Source organism: Salvelinus namaycush, chromosome 8 (genome assembly GCF_016432855.1).
Source record: "Salvelinus namaycush isolate Seneca chromosome 8, SaNama_1.0, whole genome shotgun sequence".
NCBI classification, from domain to species: domain Eukaryota; kingdom Metazoa; phylum Chordata; class Actinopteri; order Salmoniformes; family Salmonidae; genus Salvelinus; species Salvelinus namaycush.
The window spans coordinates 2,509,185-2,519,529 of NC_052314.1; the positions used below are offsets into that span (position 1 = coordinate 2,509,185).

A 10,345-nucleotide genomic window follows, 5' to 3' on the forward strand; every position below is an offset into this window, starting at 1 on the left:
TTGTCGGGTGACAATTCTCACAACTGTAGGCAACGATAGGACCTATCATTTGATGCAAAGGTGGCGTGCGCGCGCAATGGTTGGTTATATAATTTGTTTAAAAATCATGTTTGTTTAGGCATACATTAGGCCTAGTTGGCCTTTACTGTCACAAAATGGCTTTAACTTTGACGATCATAATTGCACAAGCCATCTGGCATTCCATAGTAAAACGATTGGCTCCGCCTCTTTGCTTACGTTCTCCACTGTGCCATAGCAACGAGAGACGAGCCCCCTCTTCCCGCGCAATGTTCCCATCCTTATAAGGCCAGTAGACCGCAGACGCACTGAAACGTCAGCCATTTATGCAAATTAGGTTGATTGAAGAAAATCAGAAAATGGAGGCGTTGATGGAGCGCACGCGCAGTGAGTCCACAACTCCCCAGTCCCAGACACAACCAGCGAGACGTCAACAACAGAGAGCTGGTTACTGATGCTGGTGAATTGTGAGAGTAATTACATTGTAACGACGCGTGTTCAAGGTTATTACTTTGTATCAACTACGTTCGATTTACATCAAGGTAAGAATTGTGTTGGCGATTGTTCAATATAGCTACTCAAACTGTGCAAGCTTTTGGTGTCTGTTTGCTTGGCTATTGTAGGCTATGATTCAAAACAAGTAAGCTCGAGTTGTCCACTTGAGAAGGAGAACAATTAACATCGATGTCACCGTTAGAATTAAGCATTAATAAGGCTACCATATGCCTACTATTTTACCACTTTTTTTTATAGGCTAGTTTTAAATTGAAATAATAATTGGAGATACGATTACAACAATGTTTAATGCAGATTTGGCCCTAAACGCATTGTATCCTCTTGATTTCTAGCTCTATGCCTTGTACATTATTGTATGGTGTCTTGATGATTAATTCGTTTTAATTGTGATTTTGAATAGGTGAATTCATAGCTTCTAACTCCATTTTTAAGTTTGCAATGTTGAAATATGCATGTTCCGTTTGTGATTAATGACTGCATAGTATACTGATGTAACTAATGCCCAAGTTCGAGCTCCCATCACGCCCACCCGAGATGAGTTTATACGCGATTACTCCGTGTGTCAACACATACATGGATGCATCTATCACGACAAAACAAGTAGTAGCCTAACCAAATGATTGCAAGGTTAAACCACAATTCGATAACATCGAACGTTGTCACTGTTAAAAACCGAAGCGTTGAACTTGGTGCGTGTTTGGAGGTGCACTGGCTAGTGACGCGGCATCGCTTAAATAACAAAGGATAAAGATCATATTACAAGACTATTCCAATGCATGGTTGTATCGTTTTAGAGAGGAATATGTCCGTTTTCTGAAATAAGTTTGATAATGCGGTTGTGTCATCGACAATCGAGTTTATGGACTGGTAGACGACCGACGACGAGTTGAAAGGTTCCGTTTAAAATGGGTGCGCATGAGGCTGCTCGTGTGCCATGCTTCCTGGCGAAAGTGGGCGGTGAACGTATCGATTTACAATAGTCTTTCCTCGGTGGAAAGGTTCTCTTTTTTTATCATGACCGACGAGTTTTTAGTTTTTAAACACAGTCAGTTTTAATGATTAACGATGTTAAGTCAGTTTTACAACTTTAAAATTCGAAATATTTCGCACATGATAGCGCATCACACACCACGCCCTCATTCCCCCTTCCTCACCTTTGAAGTGTGTTGCCATGTAGAGTTACCGCACATAGGCCTACTGTATTATCCTGCTACTGTCTGTGGTTGTACCACTGCATTGTCAAGAGACCCGAAGGACTGCCGCTTAGATGGCAAAACAAGTAGCATGGGGGGCGCGGCTCACGGTTTTGCCGCATGATTATTTTGAAGGCCTCCATGTGCTTAGTGATAGGGTTTGCATGGCAACATAAAATAACATCTACTTTTAAATGTCGATTAGAATTAAACCATACCCCCATGTTTAAAAAAAAAACATTTTTTTAAACAATTCATTGCACCACGAGGTATTCACACAAGCAGGTCTCATCACATTAGCCTCTTTCATTCACTGGGCAGGCGGGTCTGTCCTTTAGCATCAAAACCAGAGTTTACAGGTTTGTCCTAGCTTATGATATGTTATATTTTGCCATATCGGTGCGGAAGCTATGCAAATCTCAGAGGGCGATAAGAGCGCGGCGGCAGGGGGACATTATCTGTCTGACGTGCAAACAGCTGACCTATATTCAGTCCCATTTGGGTCAGAGTATGGCGCTCACTTTCATCTAGCGCGCTTTATTGCGCGAACCGTCTAACAAATATTGCAAGTCAGCTATATCAACCATCTCCATATAGAAACACGTTGAAATGTTAGCCTGTTGTTCCGCTGGTTGGTACACAGGTGGAATATTTTGCATAGCGTTTGAATAAGCCATTAATAGGGAATATATATCCCCAAAATGTAACAGGCATGTAGGCTAACCATCGCCTGATTATAGGCCAATCCTTTTCATTATGATTATTGAAAAAAAAAAAACATTTTAATAAACTGCAAATTGCCTTTGCTGTTTTGTTTCCGAAAACAGATGTTTGGCTTTCACAAGCCGAAGATGTACCGGAGTTTAGACGGATGTTGCATCTGCCGCGCTAAGTCCTCCAGCTCGCGCTTCACGGATAGCAAGCGTTACGAGAAGGACTTCACGAGCTGTTTCGGGTAAGCAAGAATTTCTGACAATTACCGCGGCTTTATAGTGTGTTTCCACGTTGTAAAAATAGAATGACTGTAGTCTGCTGCAGGCATTGTACAAAATATAGTTTTTTTTTAAAATAACGGAGCTGGGTCAATGAAATGCCACATTCAGTTCTGTTTCCATTGCGTGGTGCGTAAATTACGTACCACTATGCAGGAAACAGGTGTAGTATAGGGACATTGCTGCATCCCAAGCACACACTCTCACAATTACAAAACATTGTCCCTATGAGTTGACAACTACATGTGAATTCATCTAAAATGGTTTGAATTAAAATAAAATGTCATGGTAACTGAAATGTAATGACATTAGGAACCATAATATTAACATTGTTCACATTGCCCTGCTTAACCCATATTTCACATGTTTTCCCCTCATGTAGATTGTGTGAAACTCGGTCTGGTGAAATCTGCAACGCCTGTGTACTCCTTGTGAAACGATGGAAGAAACTCCCAGTGGGGTCTAAGAAAAGCTGGAATCATGTAAGCTCCACATGTCTTGATCTCCTCTTCACCACTTACCTGTCTGTTGAAAATGGTTATGAATAACACCAAAAAGAGGGGAGGAGCTCCTATCTCCTTTTCTTTCTTATCCCCCTCTACTCTTCTTCTCTCCCCTCCTCTTATCTTAGGTGGTTGATGCCCGAGGAGGCCCCAGCCTAAAGATGTCTTCCAGGCCAAAGAAGCTGAAGTCCCTCTCCAAGAGAGCCAGGCCAAGCCAGATCAGCCGACTGCAGAAAGAGCTGAAGAGAAACAGTACGTCCTGTTCACAATGCAACCATAAACATAATGGGGTTTGACCACTTCAATAATAGATTAATGCAACCATAAGGACCCAATCTCAGTGCTTTTCAGGTGTTGAGGCACTGAGGCAGGCAAAAAAAAAAATTCATTTCACGAGTATCCTTGTATTGTAGCCTAACCGCAGGTAGCCTAGCGGTTAGAGCATTGGGCCAGTAACCGAAAGGTTGCTAGTTCGAATCCCTGAGCTGACAAGGCAATTAACCCTAATTGCTCCAGTGTCGCCATTGATAATGGCTGGCCGTGGACCCACTTTCCGAGGGTGTCTCAGGGGGAGTTGGGATATGCAAAATAACACATTTTCAATTCACACATGTGTATTATACACGCTTGTATAGGACAAATATAAGCACCCCCCTAATTATTATGTAAATATTCTGGCGGATGAGATGTTTCAAACTTTGTGTGAAAGTTCCCACTGAACATACCCCTGCTGCGTTCTACCAAATAATGTACACTACAGTATAGCTTACTTCATCTATGGTTCTACCCCCTCTCCAGACTCTGATGCCCACAGCACCACGTCCAGTGCCTCGCCGGCCCAGTCTCCCAGCTACAGCAACCCCTCAGATGAGGGCACCGACACAGAACTCTCCCCTGGCTCCAGCCGTTCCCCTGTCTTCTCCTTCCTGGACCTCACTTACTGGAAGAGGTAAGGCTGGAGGATCTTCCCAGTAAACTACACTGAACAGAAATATAAACCCAACATGCAAAGTGTTGATCCCATGTTTCATAAACTGAAATAAAAGATCCCATAAATGTTCCATACGCACAAAAAGCTTATTTCTCTCAAATTTTGTGTAGAAATTTGTTTACATCCCTATTACTGAGCATTTCTGCTTTGTCGAGATAATCCATCCACCTTGCAAGTGTGGCATATCAAGAAGCTGATTAAACAGCATGGCCATTACATATGTGCACCTTGTCCTGGGGACAATAAAAGGCCACTCTAAAATGTGCAGTTTTGTCACACAACACAGTGCCACAGATGTCTCAAGTTTTGAGGGAGCGTGCAATTGGCATGCTGACTGCAGGAATGTTCACCAAAGCTGTTGCCAGAGAATTGAATGTTCATTTCTCAACCATAAACTGCCTCCAACGTCGTTTTAGAGAATCTGTAAGTATGTCCAACCGGCCTCACAACCGTAGACCATGTGTATGGAGTCGTGAGGGTGAGCGGTTTGCTGATGTCAACATTGTGAACAGAGTGACCCATGGTGGCAGTGGAGTTATGGTATGGGCAGGCACAAGCTACGGACAAAGAAAACAATTGCATTTTATCAATGGAAATTTGAATACACAGAGATACCACAACAAAATCCTGAGGCCCATTGTCGTGCCATTCATCAGCCGCTATCACCTCATGTTTCAGAATGATAATGCACGGCCCCATGTCGCAAGGATCTGTACACAATTCCTGGGAGCTGAAAATCTCCCAGTTCTTCAATGTCCTGCATATTCACCAGTCACCCATTGAGCATGTTTGGAATGCTCTGGATTGAAGTGTATGACAGAATGTTCCTCTTCTCGACAATATACAGCATCATTGCACAGCCATTGAAGAGGAGTGGGACAACATTCCACAGGTCACAATCAACAGCCTGATCAATTATATGCGAAGGAGATGTCGCGCTGCATGAGGCAAATGGTGCTCATACCAGATACGGACTGGTTTTCTGATCCACGCCCTACTGTTTTTTTTAAGGTATCTGACCTCCAGATGCATATATGTATTCCCAGTCATGTGAAATCCATAGATTAGGGCCTAATGAATTTATTTCAATTGAATGTTTTCCTTACAGTTCATATAACTCAGTAAAATCTTTGAAATTGTTGCAATTTGCGTTTTATATTTTTGTTCAGTATACATGCCCTGATAGACAGTATGGGCCAGTTTCCCGGGACACAGTTTAAACCTTGTCCGGGGCTGAAAATATCCATTGAAAGTGCAACCGACCCCTTTCCAGTACACGCCACACTGACGTCACTCACAGATGTGCGCGACTCTTTGCTTCAGTAAGAAAGCCATCGCCATCTGCGCATTTTCAACAGCCTAGATTTACATTTTTATTACTTCTAAACAAAATCACTTTTTTAGGTTTTCATACGCTACAATGGTGTTTCGATTCTTGCTTGAACAGTTGCTAAGATTATATTTGTCTGTGAACTTTGCAAAATAACTATTTTGGATGCAGCAGTTGTTAGCTAGAATGCTAACGCTTATTGACATAGGCTGTTGCAAAAGCTAGCCAAAGAGCCATTTTACTGGTTGAAGTTGAACTATTTTTTAAAGTATAATGCAGTTCATTTGCGATGATGACACAAACATTATATTAAGCAGGACATTCATACGAGCCTTAAAATCCAATTATAATCCAAAAGTAGAGTGAAATGTACTCATAAGCAACATGTAAATATAGGCTTTTTTTTGCTGGCATTCTATAACAACTTCCCCGTGTTCTACCACCAACTTGTGCGCATCGCCCCAATGTTTGGAAACACAGAATGGGGTATATGAAGTCGAGGCTTAATCTGGGTCTGGGGAAAAACGTCCCTTTCTGTCCTGCAAACTCTGTTTGAGATGTAGAATGTTAATGACTGCCTTGTCCAAATGAATTTAATTTAATTTCATTTAATACATTTTCCCTTAAAATATATATATATTTTGTTCTGGTAGATTTTCTGTACTTATTTAGTCAGTGTTTGTATGGATTTAGTGCGGAAACAAATGTGGGAAGTTTTCTGATCCCATATCCATGGTCACAAGTGTTTTGAAGTGGATTTATTCCTCTGAGAACAATGATAGTGAGGATGATAAACAGGAAGAATGTGTCCATAGGTTGTATCTGAGTGACTGTAACTTGTTTCCTGTGTCCCCCATGTCTGATAACACTCATACAGTCTTCAGTCAATAAGGTGGTACATCATGAATTCATTATCCTTTATGGCCTGTATGTGTGTGGCCAGTCTTTCCCAGTTTATCTAAAAACAATAAACTTCACACAATGCAGTGGTGTGTGTGGTGAGCTCATGAGCCTCCTAACAGAACACTGCATCTGTAATCTCCAGCCTTGAAGCTTCCTTGTTAATTTTCACCAGATGCGCAGCCTCACCACTGCTCTGGTAGTTAGATAAAAGAGAGGAAAGAATGAATGAAAGAGAAAGCAAAAGAAAGAAAGATGAGCCATCGAAGGAGAGTTTATTTTGTATTTTATATGCGCACATGTATTAGTGTCTGTAACAATAATTGTCTGTATCTCGCATGGTTGGATGTACTGTCAGTATCACAGGAATAATCCCATGCTCCTTTGATCCTCCTCTAGGCAGAGGGTGTGTTGTGGGATCATCTACAAGGGCCGGTTTGGGGAGGTGCTCATCGACCCCCACCTCTTCAAGCCCTGCTGCCGCAAGAAACGGCAGCGGCAGGAGCTGGAGGTGGAGGAGGAGGAGGAAGGGTACGAGGAAGAAGAGGTGGAGGTGGTAGAAGTGACGGAGGAGGAAGAGGAGGTGAAGAGGTCAAACAGCCAGAAGAGCTTAGAGACTCCTCAGCTACAGGTCACCATGACAACACCTCAGACCGTAGAGGAGGGGGAGGAGGTTGAGGAGGGAGACTGGTGACGCTGCACCACAGTGTGTGCATCTTTGAGGAAGCCTTGGGAGTGCTCCTGGTTTACAAGCGCTTACAAAAATGAGTTAGGTCGGATTTCCTTCAGTCAACGAGCAGCTGAAACCCATTTTTACTTTTTTTTAACAGTCATTTTGTTAATTTGGTAACTTGTGGAATGACTGAGCCATCAGGTCTTGTACTTGGTATTCTCCTTGTCCTGGGTTCATGTTCATTAGGCCGGTTATGCAACGGAAAATGAGCTTTTCTTATTGGGCAAGTTATGTAGTACCTACGTGTTGCAATCTATTTTCTTCTGTTAGGTTCCTAATGAATATGACCCAAATGTTCGAACACCTTTCTTGGTGTGTTTTTCTCCTTGACATGAAATGCTGTAGCTCTGACTGATCACCAGCATACCTTTTACAGGTTACAGTCGTACAGTAGCACTTGTATTATACTGAAACACATTTGCATTTATACCATTTTTTTATTGATTCTTTATATGGGCCTGTATATATTTATATATAGGCCTCGATTGAGAAAGGCCTATTCACAGCACCAACAGCCAATACACCAGCCTTAATTTAGTGAGGGAAGGCAGCGCCAGTGTTTTGTCAGTGTTGGTACTAAGGGAGGATATTAAAGGGACATTTCAAAAAGGTTCAACTTGATATTTATTATCTCCAGCATCACCCCAACATCAACATATTTTAAAACGGCAGTTATCTATGTTTTGTAGTCTAAAGGATGCACACCAGATGACGTAAAAGAAAATGGATTCCGGATGAAAAACGTTTTACATCGTGATTTTTTTTAAACCAACTATGAGCAGGCAAAGGTTAGGAAACTAACTACCTGATCATGTCAAAAGTGTTTCTGGATTATGTCATCAGAAACCCTTTTCTTACTCTGCCTCTATCTTTATGACTACACAACATCGAAGTGCGCTTTTTTCGCATTTGTTGAGGTGGCGCTGGAGATGATGAATATGAAGTTGAAAATTGTGCAATGTCCCTTTTTGAGACATAATAGTTAGTGCAAGTTTGTGAGTTTTCTCCTGCTTATTATATGTTAATGGAGGCCTTAGGCTTTCAAAATGAAGAGAAGCAACACATTAGTGAGTTTTGCATGAATGCCGAAGAAAATAACCCCTCTCATCCAAAATATCTGTAAATCAGATGCATAAGTCTAATAAGCTATTGCATGGCCTTAAAAGCATAACTACAATTTTTGTGGAAGTCTTGTTCGTATTATCCAGACCTAATGCCCCGAAGTCACAAAGTATTGTTTTATTTAAAAGGGGGGGAAATTTCACTAAATTGTCTCATCTGCTGTATTATACACCAGCAAATACAATAGTGACCAGTTCAGATCATGATGTATTCCTTCTAGAGTTCTAGAGGCTGGAAAACTTTTATACTTTAGTTTTTCTTACTGTCAGTAAGGGGACAGGATGATGTAATTAACACAGACACACACGTTTTGTTCTTCTATCCTCGTGGGGACCTAACATTTTTTTCCATTACAAATCCAATTTATCTTAACCCTTACCGTAACCCTAAACCTAACCCCTTACCATAACTCTAATTGTAACCCTAACCTAACCCCTGAATTTAAAATAGCCTTTGTCTTCATGGGGATGTGGAAAATGTACCCACGATGGAGAATTTCTGTTCTTTTACTATCCTTTTGGGGATTTTCAATCCCCACAAGTATAGAAGAACCAACTCACATACATACATACATACAAACAGTGTATCTACCGCAACATCCTAGACTTACAATGTAATGTATACCATTTAGCAGACACTTTTATCCAAAACGACTTAGTAATGCATGCATACATTTCATGTATGGGTGGCCTCGGAAATCAAACCCTCTAAGTGTTTTCTCTACATGAGCACAACATTCTAAATCTGCACCCCTGTTGTCAATAACAGTGTATTGTTTTTTGATTGTTTTGAGGAAATGGTTTACATATCATAGTGTGTTTTTTTTTTTTATATATATATATATGATTCCTCATTCCTTGGTTAGTTAAGCAACCACGATATACTGGCATACATATATCAAACAACCAAAGCACAATTCAATTCATTCAATTTGAAATGCAAAACTGATCATTTCAATTTATTTTGCAGGCTATTAGTGGCATAAAAAGGACACTAAAATCTGTTTGTTTTTAATGAGCCATAACATAGGGAGGATTGTATGTATGTGTACATATTTAAATGGAGGGTGACGGCTTTCTAGTTCAGTTTTTCTGTTATTTATTTAATATTTATTTCTATTACAGCATTTTCCCCATATTACTGTATTCTGAGTCTGGTTTCTCACTGTAATAACTTAAAGATGTTTTATTCAAAGTTTGGTAGTTCTGTCATATGATTAGCTTTAATGTAGCTCTTAAGCAAGCAGTGTTCTAGTCAGAAATTCACAACTTATAACAGTATTTGTGAAATATTGGGATCAATACTTTTTTTTATCAACATTATCGTGTAGTAATTTATTATGTTATAAACAAACATTTGATTGGACCTGTACCTCCGTATCAGGTATCCAGCCTGTTGAAATATGAATTTCATTTTTTGATGTATATTAAAACTATACTTTCCTCTCATCTTTGCCCTGTGATGTTGCATATGACCTGAATATAATTTAAGTCGATTTAGCTTTACATTTGTCATTTAGCAGACGCTCTTCACCAGAGCAATTTACAATTGTGCATTTCTTAAAATGGCTTTAGTGCTTTAGCGCTACATGCATGTATTGTAGCTATGCACTTGCATTTATTTACCAAGTTAGCTCTAGACATTTTGTATTTTTATACATGACGATGTACCTTTTTCTTTTTACTAGTCTTTCAATAAAAGTAATTTTGTGAGTTTGAGTCTGGATTATTATTTTTTTTGCATATTATATTCCCAAAAACCGTGCCATGCTCCTTTATGCTGTTTCAGGGCTAAATCTAGTCCCACATTCAAGAGAACTCGGATTATTTAAACGAGTTAACCAAATCGGATATTTACGAGTTTCCGAGTTGTCTTGAACGCGGCATGAAAACACTTACACTCGCCCAATAGAGGGGAACAACCCTACATAATTTTAACATCACAAATAAGATATATATATATATATATACACTGCTCAAAAAAATAAAGGGAACACTTAAACAACACAATGTAACTCCAAGTCAATCACACTTCTGTGAAATCAAAC

At 40.3% G+C, this 10,345-nt stretch overlaps 1 protein-coding gene across 1 annotated transcript; it reads left to right on the forward strand.

The window, feature by feature from the left end:
• Positions 1–420: 420 nt before the first annotated feature.
• On the forward strand, positions 421–9,669 carry LOC120052295 (SIN3-HDAC complex-associated factor-like). Its single transcript, XM_038999125.1, has 6 exons — positions 421–560; positions 2,555–2,682; positions 3,102–3,201; positions 3,351–3,474; positions 4,021–4,171; positions 6,843–9,669. Exons 2-6 carry the CDS (start codon positions 2,555–2,557, stop codon positions 7,135–7,137), a joined length of 798 nt encoding a protein of 265 aa, XP_038855053.1. The 5' UTR covers positions 421–560; the 3' UTR covers positions 7,138–9,669.
• The last annotated feature ends 676 nt before the right edge of the window (positions 9,670–10,345 follow it).

Bases quoted from the DNA above. Each gene is read 5' to 3' on its own strand.
- LOC120052295 (XM_038999125.1), top strand. From the start codon at position 2,555: ATGTTTGGCTTTCACAAGCCGAAGATGTACCGGAGTTTAGACGGATGT. The intron at 3,202-3,350 runs GTAAGCTCCACA...CTCTTATCTTAG, and splicing joins CTAAGAAAAGCTGGAATCAT to GTGGTTGATGCCCGAGGAGG. The intron at 4,172-6,842 runs GTAAGGCTGGAG...ATCCTCCTCTAG, and splicing joins GACCTCACTTACTGGAAGAG to GCAGAGGGTGTGTTGTGGGA.